The sequence below is a fragment of the Onthophagus taurus genome, chromosome 6 (genome assembly GCF_036711975.1).
Source record: "Onthophagus taurus isolate NC chromosome 6, IU_Otau_3.0, whole genome shotgun sequence".
In the NCBI taxonomy this organism is placed as follows: domain Eukaryota; kingdom Metazoa; phylum Arthropoda; class Insecta; order Coleoptera; family Scarabaeidae; genus Onthophagus; species Onthophagus taurus.
In genome coordinates, this window is record NC_091971.1 from 25,122,354 (window position 1) to 25,140,703 (window position 18,350).

At 39.0% G+C, this 18,350-nt stretch overlaps 3 protein-coding genes across 5 annotated transcripts; 1 reads left to right on the forward strand and 2 right to left on the reverse strand.

Annotated features, from left to right (window-relative positions):
• The first annotated feature begins 2,809 nt into the window (after window positions 1-2,809).
• On the forward strand, window positions 2,810-6,990 carry LOC139430119 (uncharacterized). The gene is made up of 2 exons (XM_071196770.1): window positions 2,810-3,716; window positions 3,776-6,990. The coding sequence occupies exons 1-2, from the start codon at window positions 3,158-3,160 to the stop codon at window positions 6,988-6,990; spliced, it is 3,774 nt and encodes a 1,257-aa protein (XP_071052871.1). The 5' UTR covers window positions 2,810-3,157.
• A 3,510-nt stretch (window positions 6,991-10,500) lies between these two features.
• On the reverse strand, window positions 10,501-13,641 carry LOC139430089 (uncharacterized). Of its 3 annotated transcripts, XM_071196722.1 has the most exons (3): window positions 13,224-13,641; window positions 13,083-13,163; window positions 10,501-13,022 (listed from the first exon to the last, which is right to left on the reverse strand). In XM_071196722.1, the coding sequence occupies exon 3, from the start codon at window positions 12,885-12,887 to the stop codon at window positions 11,730-11,732; it is 1,158 nt and encodes a 385-aa protein (XP_071052823.1). In that variant the 5' UTR covers window positions 12,888-13,022; window positions 13,083-13,163; window positions 13,224-13,641; the 3' UTR covers window positions 10,501-11,729. The 3 variants fall into 3 exon arrangements, with proteins under 3 accessions (XP_071052823.1, XP_071052824.1, XP_071052822.1); XM_071196723.1 differs by lacking the exon at window positions 13,083-13,163; XM_071196721.1 differs by having other exon boundaries at window positions 10,501-13,163.
• A 1,323-nt stretch (window positions 13,642-14,964) lies between these two features.
• LOC139430120 (uncharacterized) lies at window positions 14,965-16,227 on the reverse strand. The gene has a single exon (XM_071196771.1). The coding sequence runs from the start codon at window positions 16,225-16,227 to the stop codon at window positions 14,965-14,967; it is 1,263 nt and encodes a 420-aa protein (XP_071052872.1).
• Window positions 16,228-18,350: the final 2,123 nt, after the last annotated feature.

Genomic DNA, 18,350 nt, shown 5'->3' on the forward strand with positions numbered 1-18,350 from the left:
AACTTTCTATCACTTTTGGTTCCGGTAATTCTGTTGATCATATTTGTGATATTCAGGCGCCAAATGACATCTTGGAGCATGTTGGAGATAAAAAACAAAATGTGCCCAAAACGTGATATTATGACGTTATACGCCGTTCTGAGCCATGTTTGAACTTTCTATCACTTTTGGCTCCGGTAATTCTGTTGATCATATTTGTGATATTCAGGCGCCAAATGACATCTTGGAGCATGTTGGAGATAAAAAACAAAATGTGCCCAAAACGTGATATTATGACGTCATACGCCCTTTTGAGCCATGTTTGAACTTTCTATCACTTTTGGTTCCGGTAATTCTGTTGACCATATTTGTGATATTCAGGCGTCGAATGACATCTTGGAGCATATAGGAGATAAAAAACAAAATGTGTCCAAAACGTGATATTATGACGTTATACGCCGTTCTGAGCCATGTTTGAACTTTCTATCACTTTTGGTTCCGGTAATTCTGTTGACCATATTTGTCATATTCAGGCGTCAAATGACATCTTGGAGCATGTTGGAGATAAAAACAAAATGTGCCCAAAACGTGATATTATGACGTTATACGCCGTTCTGAGCCATGTTTGAACTTTCTATCACTTTTGGTTACGGTAATTCTGTTGACCATATATTTGATATGCAGGCGTCAAATGACATCTTGGAGCATGTTGGAGATAAAAAACAAAATGTGCCCAAAAGGTGATATTATGACGTTATACGCCCTTTTGAGCCATGTTTGAACTTTCTATCACTTTTGGTTACGGTAATTCTGTTGACCATATATTTGATATTCAGGCGTCAAATGACATCTTGGAGCATGTTGGAGATAAAGAACAAAATGTGCCCAAAACGTGATATTATGACGTTATACGCCGTTCTGAGCCATGTTTGAACTTTCTATCACTTTTGGTTCCGGTAATTCTGTTGATCATATTTGTGATATTCAGGCGCCAAATGACATCTTGGAGCATGTTGGAGATAAAAAACAAAATGTGCCCAAAACGTGATATTTAGCCGTTATACGCCGTTTTGAGCCATGCTTGAACTTTCTATCACTTTCGGTTCCGATAATTCTGTTGACCATATTTGTGATATTCAGGCGCCAAATTACATCTTGGAGCATGTTGGAGATAAAAAACAAAATGTGCCCGAAACGTGATATTATGACGTTATACGCCGTTCTGAGCCATGTTTGAACTTTCTATCACTTTTGGTTCCGGTAATCCTGTTGACCATATTTGTCATATTCAGGCGTCAAATGACATCTTGGAGCATGTTGGAGATAAAAACAAAATGTGCCCAAAACGTGATATTAAGACGTTATACGCCGTTCTGAGCCATGTTTGACCTTTCTATCACTTTTGGTTCCGGTAATTCTGTTGACCATATATTTGATATTCAGGCGTCAAATGACATCTTGGAGCATGTTGGAGATAAAAAACAAAATGTGCCCAAAAGGTGATATTATGACGTTATACGCCCTTTTGAGCCATGTTTGAACTTTCTATCACTTTTGGTTACGGTAATTCTGTTGACCATATATTTGATATTCAGGCGTCAAATGACATCTTGGAGCATGTTGGAGATAAAGAACAAAATGTGCCCAAAACGTGATATTATGACGTTATACGCCGTTCTGAGCCATGTTTGAACTTTCTATCACTTTTGGTTCCGGTAATTCTGTTGATCATATTTGTGATATTCAGGCGCCAAATGACATCTTGGAGCATGTTGGAGATAAAAAACAAAATGTGCCCAAAACGTGATATTTTGCCGTTATACGCCGTTTTGAGCCATGCTTGAACTTTCTATCACTTTCGGTTCCGATAATTCTGTTGACCATATTTGTGATATTCAGGCGCCAAATGACATCTTGGAGCATGTTGGAGATAAAAAACAAAATGTGCCCGAAACGTGATATTATGACGTTATACGCCGTTCTGAGCCATGTTTGAACTTTCTATCACTTTCGGTTCCGATAATTCTGTTGACCATATTTGTGATATTCAGGCGTCAAATGACATCTTGGAGCATGTTGGAGATAAAAAACAAAATGTGCCCAAAAGGTGATATTATGACGTTATACGCCGTTCTGAGCCATGTTTGAACTTTCTATCACTTTTGGTTCCGGTAATTCTGTTGATCATATTTGTGATATTCAGGCGCCAAATGACATCTTGGAGCATGTTGGAGATAAAAAACAAAATGTGCCCAAAACGTGATATTATGACGTTATACGCCGTTTTGAGCCATGCTTGAACTTTCTATCACTTTCGGTTCCGGTAATTCTGTTGACCATATTTGTGATATTCAGGCGCCAAATGACATCTTGGAGCATGTTGGAGATAAAAAACAAAATGTGCCCAAAACGTGATATTATGACGTTATACGCCGTTCTGAGCCATGTTTGAACTTTCTATCACTTTTGGCTCCGGTAATTCTGTTGATCATATTTGTGATATTCAGGCGCCAAATGACATCTTGGAGCATGTTGGAGATAAAAAACAAAATGTGCCCAAAACGTGATATTATGACGTCATACGCCCTTTTGAGCCATGTTTGAACTTTCTATCACTTTTGGTTCCGGTAATTCTGTTGACCATATTTGTGATATTCAGGCGTCGAATGACATCTTGGAGCATATAGGAGATAAAAAACAAAATGTGTCCAAAACGTGATATTATGACGTTATAAGTAGTAGATAAAAGCCGATTCTAGAACCTCCTCTCAGAACCTCAGGTCAAGGTCAAGGCCAAGGTCACGTTGAGTGACCTTGACCTTGACCTTGCCCTGAGGTTCTGGGAGGAGGTTCCAGAATCGGCTATTGCAAAGGGGGTCGTTGACCAGTAACCTAGACCTAAACAATGACCTTTACTTTGAGCTCACCTCAGGTCAAGATCACGTTTAGTGACCATGACCTTGATCAGTAACCTTGACCTGAACAATGACCTTTACTTTGACCTCAACGGAGACCTTGAAGTCAACCTTAATTGTGACCATGACATTGACCTTGTACGTGACCTGAAATGAAGGTTACACGACGTGAGTTCATTGAAAACCCCACTTCGGAGGAGGTATGCTTTAAATAGCAGATAGAAAATCGTGTTCAACAGTATTGAAGTAAGAGTGTTGTGAACATGTTGACCTGCGACGTGTGTTACAAAGAGTTTACTAGACCAGATAATCTTGTGAGACATCAACGCACAGCATGTATTGGGAAACGTCGAAAGGTGGAAGAGGATCAACAAGGAGATGTTATAGTGTGTGAAATATGTGATGAACACGTAACCAGACAATGTTATTCCTCACATCTGCGCAGCAACAAACATAAACAGAAAGCCTTCGTAATAATAGATGATGGTGTAGAAAAAATAGATTCGATATTTGGAGATAAAATATGTAGTTTTAGAGTGAGCGATCATGAACGGAAGTACGTAGACATGAAGGAATTCAGTAACCGAATTAGAGAAAAAGTTATCAGTTTGATACAGTCCGTGAGGAATGTAAATGGTAGTTTAAAAGTGAATACGGAAATTTTTGGATTGTATTTCATAAATACGAAGGAAGAAGTGGAAATCAAATCATTCAACACAAAAAATAAAATTATAACAGTAGCCGTAGACTTGTACCAAACATACGAGGACTTTATGGACGAGATTATGGTGAAAATGTCGGAATTCCAAGAACGGGACTCAGGTAAGAGTATAAGAATAGAAAAGTAGTAAAATGCGAAACTAAAGGCGTTAATACTGCAGGTTGGACCTTGTTGGAAATATTATATCTTGAAGTGAACTGTAACAAGTTTAATCCTACAAGAGCATCGAGCTACATCGACTTACCGACATCCATAAAAGGGAAGAGAGCGGTAATAAATGTGCAAAATAACGATAATAAGTGCTTTGCTTGGGCACTGATGTCCGCGCTGTACCAACCCACAGGTTTACCGCAAAGAATATCATCATACCCAGATTATAGGGAAACAGAATTAAAGTTTGACTGCGTAACATTCCCAGTACCCATCAGAGACATACCAAAATTTGAGGAAGAAAATAACATTTCAATTAACGTCTATGGTATAAATTCTTGGTATAATGGAGAGAAAATGGTAGATGATATTGTAACTGTATGTATATGTAAACAGAAACGGGAGCGTCATGTAAACTTATTAGTAGTCAGCGACAATTTCGGGAATAACCACTATTGTTGGATAAAAAACTTATCTCGACTGATAAATACACAATCATCGACTCATGAACATCAAAGATATATTTGTGAGGGTTGTTTGCAATACTTTTCAACTGAAGACAAGTTGGTACGACATCAGATGGATGACTGTAAAAAAGTGAAAGCAACAGTACCAAGCGAACAAATAAAAGTGAATAAGTTCGGACATCTAGAAAAGGAAAATGTTTTACAATTTGAAGGATTTGAAAAAAAAATGAAAGTTCCGTTTGTGGTGTACGCCGATTTCGAGGCGATTCTGAAACCCTTAACGCCCGAAGAAGGAAAAGTTTACGATGATAATAAACCATATACGGCCCGATGTTTTGAACACGAACCATACGCGTTTGCGTACTACATTAAGTGTGCTTACGATGATAACTTATCGAAATTCCGAATATACCGAGGGCGAAACGCTGCTCTGGAATTTATTATAAGATTGGAGAAGGATGTAATAGAGATCTATAAACAACATTTGAGGCAAACAAAGGATATGATACCGCTAAGCTGTCTGGACCAATTTGTACATGAACTGAGTTCCGTATGTCACATTTGTGATAAACCAATAAACAAAGAAGAGAAAGTGTGTGATCACGATCACTTGACAGGATTGTATAGGGGTCCTGCGCATTCCGTCTGCAATATAAATTATAAATTACCGATGTTTATCCCTGTGTTTTTCCACAACCTGTCGAATTACGATGCCCACATGTTTGTGAAAAGTATTGCCCTAAACAAGGAGGAAGTAGAGGTGATAGCACAAAACAAAGAAAAATATATTTCTTTTTCCAAAAAAATAGTTGTCGGAGAAACAACCGATAACAAGGGAAAGAAACGCAAAGTGTTTATGAAAATAAGATTCGTCGACTCGTTTAGATTTATGGCGAGTTCTTTGGAAAAGTTGGTTTCATATTTGGATGATAAGGATTGTGTGGAAGTGAAAAAAAAATTCAAAGACTCTGAAGAATTTAGATTGATGCGCCAGAAAGGTGTATTTCCATATTCGTTCGTAGATTCGTTTGAAAAGTTGGAGTATAGTAAATTGCCTGATCATACACAGTTTTACGACATATTGAGTTCAAGTAATATTTCAAAGGAACAATACTCTAGAGCACAGACTGTATGGAATAAATTTAAGTGTACAACGTTGGGAGAATACAGTGACCTGTATTTGACGTCAGATGTGTTAATGTTGACTGACGTCTTTGAAAATTTCAGGACAATATCTTTGGAGAATTACAATCTGGATCCTTGCCATTATTATACTGCGCCCGGGTTTGGGTGGGATGCTCTGTTAAAAATGACAGGTGTAAAATTAGAATTGTTATCAGACATTGACATGTTACACTTTTTTAAGAAAGGAATTAGAGGCGGTCTCTGTATGTGTGTAAAACGATCTGCAATAGCAAACAACAAGTTCCTTGACGATTTTAACCCGGAAAAACCATCATCATATATTCTATACTTGGATGCTACCAATTTGTATGGGTATGCAATGAGTTGTAAATTACCAACAGGCGGTTTTCGATGGTTGTCGAACCAAGAAATAGCAGATATAGATGTGGAGTGTTTAGATGATGAACACCTTGGTTATGTCTTTGAAGTGGATTTGGAGTATCCCGAAAGGTTACACAACCAGCATGATGATCTACCGTTTTGTCCCGAAAACATAATCGCTCCCGGATCGAAGCATCCTAAGTTGATTGCGAACTTACAAAATAAATCGAAATACATAATTCACTATGTAAACCTACGTGAATGTGTGAAAAAAGGTCTTAAGCTAACCAAAATACACCGTGCATTGCAATTTCAACAATCGCCGTGGATGAAACCATATATCGATTTTAACTCTGAGAAACGAATGAATGCTACGAATGAATTTGGGAAAAATCATTATAAACAAATGAATAATATCGTGTATGGGAAAACGATGGAAAATGTTGAAAATAGAGTCGATATACGATTAGTGTCACATTGGGAGAATCGTTACAGGAGACCCGGTGCAGAAGCTCTTATCGCAAAGCCGACTTTCAAGTCATCGAAAATTTTCTGCCATAATTTGGCAGCCATTGAAATGCAGAAGGTGGAGGTCAAATATAACAAACCTCTGTATGTAGGGTTTAGCGTACTGGAATTGTCGAAAGCGGTCATTTATAACTTTTTTTATAATTTTTTAAAAGAGAAATATGGTGAAAACGTATTATTGTTATATACAGATACGGATTCGTTAATTCTCGAAATATTTACTGAGAATGTATACCAGGATATCAAAGAAAATATAGAGATGTTCGATACCTCTAATTACAAGTTAAACAACAGACATAATATTCCTCCAGGGCCGCCGATAGTTGGAAAAATGAAAGATGAGTACCCAAATACGATATTAACATCGTTTTATGGTACAGGAGCTAAAGCTTATTGTATTAACACTTTGGAAGGAGTTGTCAAGCGTGCCAAGGGTGTGAAAAAGTATGTTATCGATAAAAACTTAAGTGTTTCAGAATATAAACGGATTATCGAAGATGGAGGTTCTGTGCGAAAAAAGATGTATGTCTTTCGCTCCTCCTATCACACGATGTATACAGAACTAAAGAATAAAGTGGCGCTCTCTGCACATGACGATAAACGTTACGTGATGGAGGATGGATGTCATACGTTAGCTTGGGGAAACTATCTTATTGAAGATCTACGCAGGGAAGATCTTTTGGACAACTTATTGGAGTTGTTAAACGTAAACATGTATGGCTAGTTAAATTGCGATCAGTTAATTTGTAAAAAAAAAAAATACTTGCTTGTATCACAAAACTTGTATATAAAGTAGAAAGTAGGTTGTTAAAAAGGTTACTTGAAATAAAATCAACGAAATTAAAAAAAAAGTTTTTTATTTTCTTAGTGTAAAAATTATAATACATCCTTTTTTGCAATCCAAGAATTATGAGAGCTATCCATTCCCAACCATTTCACTCGGACTTTATTTCCTTTTCGACGAAGAACTTTTTCAATTAAAAATACATCCGGGTGTTTCACACGTTGTAATTCTTCGTCGTAAAATGCTCCAAGAATGGGTTCTCCTCTACCATCTTTAATAAGGTAAGTCCTGGGATTAGTATTTTGAACTGTCGCTATGGTGAAAATTTCATTGGACCAAGTTGGTTGGTAACCTTTAGCAAAAGCGTGTCTGTACTTGCTAATTCGCACGTGTTCCCCCACATTAAATTTATGGTGGTTGGGGTCGACAACTTTAATGGAATTGTATACAGTATTTAACAGAGCAGATTCATTTCGTCGATTAACAGCTGAAGGTTTCATGTGAATGGTGCGATGTATTGTGTTGTTGTAAGATTTTAGTAATTTGGGTAGTAAGTCTAACCAGCGATAATTTCCTTGCATACTAAATTCTTTCCACATTTTATTTTTTAGGGTTCTATTAAACCGTTCGATAATCGAGCTTTTTAAAGTGGAATAGGTGCTGTAATGATTAATGTTAAGTTGTTCCATTAATTTTTGAAAATCGCTATTGTAAAACTCTTTCCCATTATCGGTTTGTAAGTTGCTCGGAGTAATATTCTTTTTACTATGCAAAATGTCCTTCATAGCTTGAGTAACCTCTTTCCCAGTTTTGGTTTTGAGTGGTAAGGCCCATGCGTATTTTGAAAAAGCGTTGATAACAGTCAGTATATACTTGTAACCTTTATTGACCGACGCATATGGGATCATTTCAACCAAATCAGCTTGATAAAGATCCAATAGTCCGTGAAGCAGAACGCGGCGTCGCCGATAATGTCGTCTCGCAGGTGCATGTAGTTCGTTAACGAGATCTCGCTTAACACTAACCATTACTCTACAACCCCTTCAATCAACAACTCTACAAGAAAAGGTAGTCCTCCTATCGGTGCATTATTTTTACACTTAATGGTATCTCCGCGTTTGAGTTGGACTCCCTGGAGCGACTTAATAACGATATCGTTAACAAGTAACTGAACATGAGCGGACTTTACAACATCTTTTATCATACCTTCGTAGAAAGAATTGATGTAATCCGTAATTCCACTTTTGTTTGTGATTTTATAAAGTTTTGTTTTTGGATCAACATCTCCATCACCACGTAAAGTTAAAATAAATGTTGATGAAGGTTGTAGAACTTCGGATCTTGCTATGTGGTTCTGTATAACATGGTGGTGAACATGCTTACCAAATTTATCGATAGATGTAGAACCATGTTCACCAAAACGGTTTAAAGGCATATTGGCTTCTGAAGCGTCACAGAAACAGAAAAAAGTTTATATACCCTTAACGAATGACTTGCGCTTCCCGTAATTCCTCTATGAGGGATATAATTTCGTTATGATGAGCAGTATGACCTGCTGCTTCGGAAGCAAGTAGTAAACGCAACCGATCAACTAATTCGTTCACGTCGTCCCAGTATTCGTACTCTTTAATTGCAGCAGGTACTAACAACTTATTTAAGTGACCTGATCCAGTTTTAGGTTTTGGCCAATATCGAGCCCAGTACACATTTGGTCTTTGACCCAAGGAAATTGGTTTGATTATGTTCACAAACTTTTCATTTTCATCATCAGTTATGATACTTTTTGAAGCGTCATAATCTCTTTTATGTACATTCGAACGTTGTAAGATATCTTTGTAATTTCTCGCATCTGGTAAAGTAAATTTACCCGGTTTATTTTTGAATAACAACTCGTATAACCCCGGTGTTCCTGTATAAGTAAATTCACCCACCAAAATGTTTTTCCCGTCAAACGTTATTGGTTGATTTGCGATATACAATCCATCGGTAAGTGCACGAACACCGTAAGTTTGATCGAACTCGTTATTTACATCTACTGTTAAACCCGTAACATAGGTACGTGGTAAGGGGTCCAGCTGCCCTAAAGCTTCTCTAATAACTGTCTGTTCCATCATTCCCTCCATATTCTCTTTCATGCGCGCCAACTGCTCCCTAGCGTCCCGCTCGTAGACATCTAAAGATGTGTCTGACTCACGAACAGAAACCTCAGGTGTAGTATCTCGACCCTCGAACACCTCTTCGTCGCTGAGAAATTGCGGACTCCGTGCGAGTTCCGGTGAAACATCCATGCTAGCTCCCGGTTTAATGGGTGTTGACGTAACTCTACGTTTAGGTTTCACTCTAGGAGTTTCCAGTTTAAGTCCTTTAGAAGGTTTCTGCAAGTCAGCCAGTAAGGCTGAGATATCTGGTGACTGCTCCTTTTTCGGGGTAAATAAATCACGTTTTATCCCGAATTTATTGTCGAGCGCTAATAAATTGACAGTTTGTAATTTTTTGGAAATATCTGTCAGAGGTTCTTTCAGTGGAGCGAGTTGAGCTTCGGCAATGGACTGCTTCTGTTTTATATCTCCTTTCAAAGTGCGTATTTTATGTTTAACATCTTCTCGCGCAGCTATTAACTGTTGTGCAACATTACGATTCATAGTTCAACGTGATAGTGTAATGATCGCACAGAGACTGAGCATGCAGTCGTAAAGTCAATGGTTTTACAGTATAATGTACTCATCGAAACCTTTCCGATAGCGTCCGTTATTTTTATCGCAATCTAAATCAATAACTAATATACCGTGCGGTGTATCCCAACAAGTTCGACAAATTCTGACAAAATCATCCCACGTAATGTCCCCTAGCAAATGATCGTTGTAAATATGTTTCAAGTTAGTGAGATCTTGTTTAAATAAAACTAAAAGGTTGCAATTGTCACGTAAAAGCTGCTTGGAAATGGCGCTATAACTTTGAGCGAGTAAAAAAGTATCAACGTTTCTATGACGACCGTATGAAAAATATTCCTTGATAATCTGTTGCTCTGTAGGAGCAATATCATCAAAAATAATAATTGAATATTCTTTCACCTTTGACGGTGGTAGAAATCGTCCGACATCTGAGTATTCATAATAGCCGCAAGAGCGGATAGGTTTAAGTAATTGTCGTAGAAATTCGTATTTGATTTGGTAGAGTGAATTAGAGCACAAATATACATTCAAAAAGCGCAACCCGTTGAGAGCTGTCAATAAAGTTAACATTACGTTTGTTTTTCCGGCACCCGAAGAACCAATTATCAAACCACGTTTACATTCCCCACCAAATAATTCGCTATGTCGTTTAAATTTATTTGCAGCGAAGTCGTTATGAAGATTACAGATTGGTAGTGTTAAAGGTTGGCTAACAAACTTAACGTCTTCAACCATGTTGACGGGTGATACTTGAACGGGAGATTAACAAGAAATGAAGTCGTAGTAGAAAACAATGTTTATTTTATCATAAAATGTAGCATACAAAAAATTTCAGCAGATTATTTATTATCATTGTTTCAAAATAATGGTTTACAACACTTTAACTATATAAACTGTTAACATTGAGTTTGAAAGTTATTTAAAGCGTGCGTAATATTACACAATATTTATTTTACAATAAGACGTGGTATACATAAATTTACAAAATTATTTATTATCATGATTTCAAAAGTATCTGTATGGTTGATGTAGTAGAACCACCAGTGAGTTATTCACATACAGATGTTATGTGATTAAACAAAATAAAGCAGTGTAAGTCACAGTACAATTTACACTACTTAGTATTAAATTAACAATAAGTAGATACGGTAAATATTCAAATAAGTAATTAATAATACATATTAACAAAAGCATGGGAGCGGTAACAATAAGTAGATACGGTAAATATTCAAATAAATAATTAATAATACATATAAACAAAAGCATGGGAGCGGAAAAGGTGAAAAGGAAGCGAACTTGTTGTCATATCATCAATTCGAACGATTTTCAGTATCACACAAGGATGGTGTACAAATTTGAAAAAACCACCTACAACATATTAGTTGCTGAGACATCCCTCCGACAATTCCTCAGTACTTTGATCCTCCTCAAGTTGTGGTTTAAAACAGACTCGAAACAAAGACACACGACAACACATCGCACACCAATATTTTTTATTTAAAATAATAGTCTGCAATCGTTCAGAAGATGCATACTTTATTTTCGAGCGCAATTTCACACGACAATCCAGTTGTAAAACGTTCGTTATACTAATATGGTGTAGGCGGCGTCGACAACGATAGCAAAGGTTGCCCAAATGTGATTCATAAAAAACATACCTTGCTTGATACTGAAGACCCACTCCGAAAGTTGAACTCCAATCAACCGGAGAACCGTGGAACAACTTATGTACGGTGCCTTGCGACATTTTCTTTCCAAAGCGTTCCACGGTGGGGAAGCAAACCTCCCCAAGATTGATTCGATCGCCCTTTCGGGATATTCGACGCCAGAAGCATATGTCCCAGCTGTACATTACGTTTAGTAGTAGAGTCTTTGGTAAAACATCTACTAACCGCAACGTACGGTCTTTACGGGAAATCGTCGAATTAACGCTCTCCATAGCCAACTCCTGCAACGTTAACACTGCAAGAGACAAAAAAACTGAACGAGCTTCAAAAAAAAACGCTATTAACCGTTGTCAGGCAGCAGCCTGAGAAGGGACTTATACAGGTTAATTTTGGTGTTGTACATGTTAAGGATGTTTGAAGAAGCAGCAAAGCAGACGGTGGGATTCTGGTTTACTGCATTCAACGCGTTCACGAAGTGGCGCTTATGATGTTCCAAAGTCGTCACTTTGGTTTGCAATTGAGGTTTCAAGCCCAAGATGAAAAAATCCTCTTGGGACAAAAGATTGCTTGCCAAGTTGGTTGTTGAATGCAGAAACGCATCAACCCATGGGTCGGGATGTGCGGTATTTACAGCTGGAAGATTTTGCCTCTGCGGGATAGTAGGGATAGGTAAAGGTGGTGGGAACACCACATTTTGTGGTGGGATAGTTGTGATAGTTGGCGGGCTGTCACGGATGTCGATGGTCACCTCTGGTGGAGATGTAACCACCGTTGCAGGTCTGGTTACTGTAGCGAGTGTAGGTACTCTTCGTGTGTTACGGGGAGGTTTGGCTAATGCGTTGCGCAGCAATCTACAGGAGTCTTGTGAAGCAGGAGAAGGGTTTGGGCGGGTAGTTTGTTTCACGCAACCCCTTGACAACAAGTTGACGCGTTTTTTTATACGGCGGGATGTGTACCGTATGGGTCCACTCGAGAAGACAGGCGAAACACATATCCTATCGGAGGGTTGGGATACGTCTTCCGTCGCTGGTACAGACGGTGCCGCAAGCACCTGGTTTTCAGCAGGTGCTTGACTTGTGACATCCGTATGTACAATATCTGGAAGTGGTTGTACCACGTCGGCCTGATTGGTAGCAGGTTCAGGTGGCACAACAACTTCCTGATATGTTCCTTCTTCTCGTATCTCCATACTGATGCGAGTTAAGCCGTAGGACGACAAGGTTGGACTGGTGGTAACAATCGCACCATTGTCGTTCCCTGGCTGTGACCGGAGCTCATTCATTATTTGCTCGTACAGTGGTGGGTCTGTAGTGAAATCCTGCATGGTACGACTCAAACCGTCAAAGTTGCCGCTGCAATATAATGGTAACGACGGTAGGCTTGACTCAACAACATTCGTACTGTCGTTATTGCGTGGCAGCACGGCAACCAGTGGGTCGGTCATACCATCGGTATTATCGCTTGCACGAGCGTGGCTGTTACCAATTAAGTGAAGCATAATGGGAAAGACTTCAAGGAATCAAAAGGGTTACAAAAAATTTGGATTATTTTATTAAAATTATACGTTCGCTCACGTCTGACAAGTTTGCAATCCGCTGAAGAACCACTTTTCTCAGCGTATAACAATTAATGTCTGAAATCATCACAAACATACATGAAGAAAACCGATAAAAATTGTATTGATGTAACTTACTTTTCAAATGGTTTTCTATCACGTCTGACAGGTTTGCAATGCGCTGAAGAACCACTTTTCTCAGCGTATAACAATTAATACCTGAAATCATCACAAACATACATGAAGAAAACCGATAAAAATTGTATTGATGTAACTTACTTTTCAAATGGTTTTCTAGCAGAAGGCGATTTCTTCGTGGTCGGAAAAACACAGTTTTTAACAAAATCTGTTATTATTGTAAACACACTTTTTAAGGAATTATCGTCTTTTGTACACTACTATATCACTCAGCGACTGCTGTACACGGAGTGAGGAGTAACCCACTTTCCACTACCTTTAAGTACGGGTTAGTGAACAGGTATTTGTCCGGTCAACTGTCTGGGAATGCGAGGTCGTTTAGGTCTTCTCCTTGTTATCGCCTGTGACTGAAGGGGAGGTCATACTGTCTGGGAATGCGAGGTTGTCCAGGTTTTCTCCTTGTTATCGCCTGTGGCCCAAGGGGAGGTCATACTGTCTGAGAATGCGAGGTCGTTCGGACCTTATCTTCGCCCGTGACTCAAGGGGGGTTACAATCCCCCCTCCCCCCTCCCCCTCCCCTCCCCCTCCCCTGCCCCACCCCTGCCCCACCCCCCCGCGCGGGCGGTCGCGCGAAGCGCGGTACGGAGCGGAGCGAAGCGGAGCGTAGTTGAGCCCGCGCGGGGGGGTGGGGCAGGGGTGGGGCAGGGGAGGGGGAGGGGAGGGGGAGGGGGGAGGGGGAGGGGGAAGGGGAGGTGAAGAGGTTTCTTTAAATAAAACTCATCAATATGGATAAAAAAATAACATTTATTTCTTTTCTAACGTACATTTAATACAATGCATTTTAGGTGGTGGTGGTCCATCGAAATGAGTTTCCGCACAATCATTATTATAATGTTCAAGACACGGTAACTTCATTTGTAACATTTTCGATTGCTGGTAGGCGAACGGTAGTTGGGTCCAAATTCTTCGTAATTCCATAGATGGTACTTTATCGAAATAATACTGTGTTGGTAAATATTTTAAATCACGAGCTGGAATGTTCGCAAATGAGGCATCTTGTTCATATTTTTTCATTACGCTGTACACTTTCTTGGCAGATGTAAGTGGCCAACACCCAAACACAGTGAACACTTGTTCCATCGCAACCAGCTCTTAACTATCCCCCATTACGACTTGTCTCTGCTTTATAGTCACCGACTGTCTTTCGCATCCTTGTTTTGCACCCCCTCTTCGACAACTTCTTGTAAGTGGCGTACATTGGAAAGAGCGCACATACTTCTTCGTCGCGAGTGAAAAGCACAGCTCGGTATACCCATCTCAAGTTTATAGATACTACCTTCCAACGCAAATATCGGCGCGGAAATAATATGTCTTAAAAATTTAATTTTTTCAGGTCCTTTAACATACACTTTCTTGACATTCCGACACAGATATTTGACTATGGCGTCGAATTCCATTGGATGGATAAAACCAACTTTCCAGTCGATGCAATGATGATGTGTCATTAACCAGTTTGCAGTATTCCTATATTTAGATGGTAATGAAGCTATACTGCTACTCGGTTGAAAAACGTGGTGGGTTATGCATTTGTTACTATCACATGATGCTAATTCTTTAGGTACGAACTGATCTTCGTTGACCATGAAACCTTGTATATCGAGAATTATGTATTGAGTTTTATTTGAATACATCTTGCTTCCGTACATCAACACGATTATCCATACTATGCAGCCGTAGAAATCTGTCGCACAACTTATACTCTACGACTTTTTTTTTGTTTACGCTGAATATAGAAGTCTCACATTTCGGATGATGAGCTACGGGTGCGATGCGGCTCAGGATCCGATCCAACTACACACTACCAACCCTTCTTTCCCCATACTCAAGTCATTTGTTTGACGATTTTTGTTAGTGGAGAATATTGAAACGCCTTATCATGTAAAACTAAACAGTATGCTGTGGTACCATCAGGAATCGGATTTTTTGTCGTAAATTCTATCCGTATTTCTACCCCACTTTTGTGTAGCGCTTCTGCTTGATATGTACAATCAATTCCAATCAGTGGATAATTTTCAATAAATTGTTTCGGAGTGAGTAATGGTTCTCCTTCCTTCCCATAGTAGGACTTTTGAAAGCGTGTATACATGTCATATAACACTGCGACACGATTACTATCAAAGTCCACGTTCAGATTATCGTATGGGTAGCGTTCACCGTTTAGGAATACCGTCAAATTGGTGAGTTTTACATTATCAAAGGTTGCCATGTTCGCCAACTGTTTTCCTTTCTTCTTTGTTTGAAACCCAATTATTATAAATCTAGGTGTTTCCAACTGCGGAGCTGTTTTCACAGCCCATGAATGCTTTGTTGTTTGAGGTAAAGAAGGATATTCATGTACTTCCCAACTGCGAAAAGGTATTTGCAGATCAATATTTCGTCCTGCTATTTTTGTTAGAGCTAATTGTTCTCGTAAGCCTACGGCTAGATGGGGCATTCTCCACACAACTTTATCGATTTTTAACTGTAACGGTTCTTCTACCGTATTCACAAGCACATCATTATCATCATTATTACGAATTAACACTAGCTCTTGTCTCACATTCATCACAATTGTTTTAAAATCTTCAGCAAACCCTATTAATGTCTTTAGCGGTACACTCAATCCAAAATTTCCATTTTTATCCATTATTGCATCCGTTACAGGGGATGTTGGGACCACTTGACCTAGCAGATCCTCGCCCATGTTCCAACCTGCGTTCGCCAACTTTATTATATCGTGAGGGGTATACGAAAAGTATCCTTTCATACATGATGTTAACCCCACGTTTCTCACTCCATCTATTTGAACACCATTTATAAGATAGCGAATATCACTGAACATAAACGCTACAGGATTATTTATCAATTTTGCAGTTGCACTAGCATCTTTTGTTGCTTTACCACTCGCATCCAGTTTACGTACGCTCCCTTCCACATACAAAAAACTTTCATGAGGCAATGTGTAATTGTCTATTTCGGGTATGCCTATACGAATTTCATCATTGTTACCGAAGCTAGTAGAACCAAACGGTTGATGGGAATGATATTCGTAACTTACAATCGAGTTATCTACTTTTATTTTCTCCGTGACGTTTAAGGACTCCATTTATAGTAGTTGAAAACCTAAGTTGCTTAAATACTGACGATTGACGCGTGTTAACTGGGTAGTTGATTTTCGCTTACTGTTAGGTTTTACATCCTTTCGTACCGTTTTATACATTACTCTATCACCCAGATTTTCCTGTGCTTTTCTTCGAACGTCGTACACTATACCCATATTAAATACCCTACTACTCACACCGATTTCAAGTGCACTCTCACGGTCACTTCTTCGTCTCTGAAGTTTACCAACTGACCGTCCTGATCAAGTATGCGTACTATTAATGTACTAATCACGTTCGTTGTAACAGGTAAGTAAATCGGTTGTTGCGGAGCTTCTATTATTTTAAAACCAGCCGGTACGTTCGGGAAGAAATGATACAACACGTGCATGGGTTGTCCATTCGTATACGATCCGGAGCTCAAATTACAATAAATTTGTAATGCATTCGTTTTATTTATATTCACGATATGATCCGATTCTGTTATCGTGTTTTTAGGTATAACTTTAGGGTTAAAACCAAGTAAGGAACCGATTGAATTATCGCTAGCAAAATTTATTCGCCGGTTTGTTTTTATCTCAGCACGTTGCGTATTATTATTACCTCTTATGCGTATCTGTGTACCCGGTGTAGTCACGCTGAGAATATTCCTCGCTGTTAATGTTTTTTTAACGTATTCGTTAATATCGTTAATATCGTATGTTCCTAGCGGTATTTCAATATTCTCTGTAAAATTTCCCATATGATCTTCATATTGTAAAATATTGTTTGTTGAATCGATATTAGGTAACGTATTGAACGTTTCGAAATTTAAAAGAGCTAACTCGTATGTACCGAGTTCATTCAAATAAATCGGTGGGTTAAAGTTACAAGACAACTCCGACCCCCTTCCGGTGAGCGTAAATGTATAACTTGTATGTATTGTATCTTGTTCCATTGTTGTTCTCAAGACTAATCTTACACGGATACTTCCTTGGTATTTAAACTATCTAAGAAATGCAGACACAATTGTCCACAATTTGTTTGATCTTCTTTTTGATATCGTCGATAATTATACCTCACAATATTTCTCCCCCCATCCGATATAAAATACTTCTCCACTTCAATCGGTGGTCGTAAATCTCCATAACTGTCAAAGTAGTTAACATTTACACCATCCTTGTTGTAAGCTGTCCAGTGAGTACCGGGACCCGTACGATTATCAAGATTTATTATCCCACTCTCTCGTTTTCGGATTTTCTTCGGTAAATTGTTTCTCATGTACACCCCACGAAAGTTTAACAGATCAAGCGCTCGTGCATATCGCCTTAACTCTACATCCGTTAAAGAATGTTGGGGTATTTTTATTAGTTTTTTGCTACAGTTTTATAACCACAACCCTTTTTATATGGATTAATAAACATTCCTGTACCAATTTTGTTCGCCCTCTTGGGGCGTTTTAGTCGCTTTGATTTTCGTGATACCGTTTTCATGACTAGTCCGCAACCTTGCTTATATGGTTTAATATACAAACCGCTGCCGATCGCTTTTGGTTCCATAGCCCGATTGTGACGTTGGGCTTCTTGTAACTGCTCCCTTGCTATTTTTGCTTCGTTTACGGTTTTTGCAATAGCTGCTGCACCTCCGCCTAAAGAACCGAGAGCACCCAAAGCTGCAAGTATTAAGGGTAAAAAACCTCCCGTCTTGGGAATCTTGATTATTTTTCCGCGCGGTTTAAGTATTCTACCTTGATAAGGTTTCAACAGATTGTAACCCACTTGTACATCTCCCTTTGTATTCGTACTGTTGGTCTGTGCAATCGCTCGCCGCACTAAGTTCATTGCCTGCGTAAACGACAACTTACCGCCACGTTTCAACTTCTGACGAGTTGTCCCTCTACGTCTTAGGGCACGAATTTGCATTCCCATACCCATTATTGTTTTTCCTTTCATTATCGTTGACACTAACGCCGACGATAGTCGCTCTCCTAAGCTTGCGTCTTTACTTCTCAACCGCTCTTTCGCCGTCTTATACAACTCTTTATCGGCTATGTGTCGCTCAGCTAAATTCGATGTCGCTGCGTAGGCAATATCATGCGTTTTACAGGCGTCGTCTAATTTATTCACTCCCCGATCTCCACGAACTAATC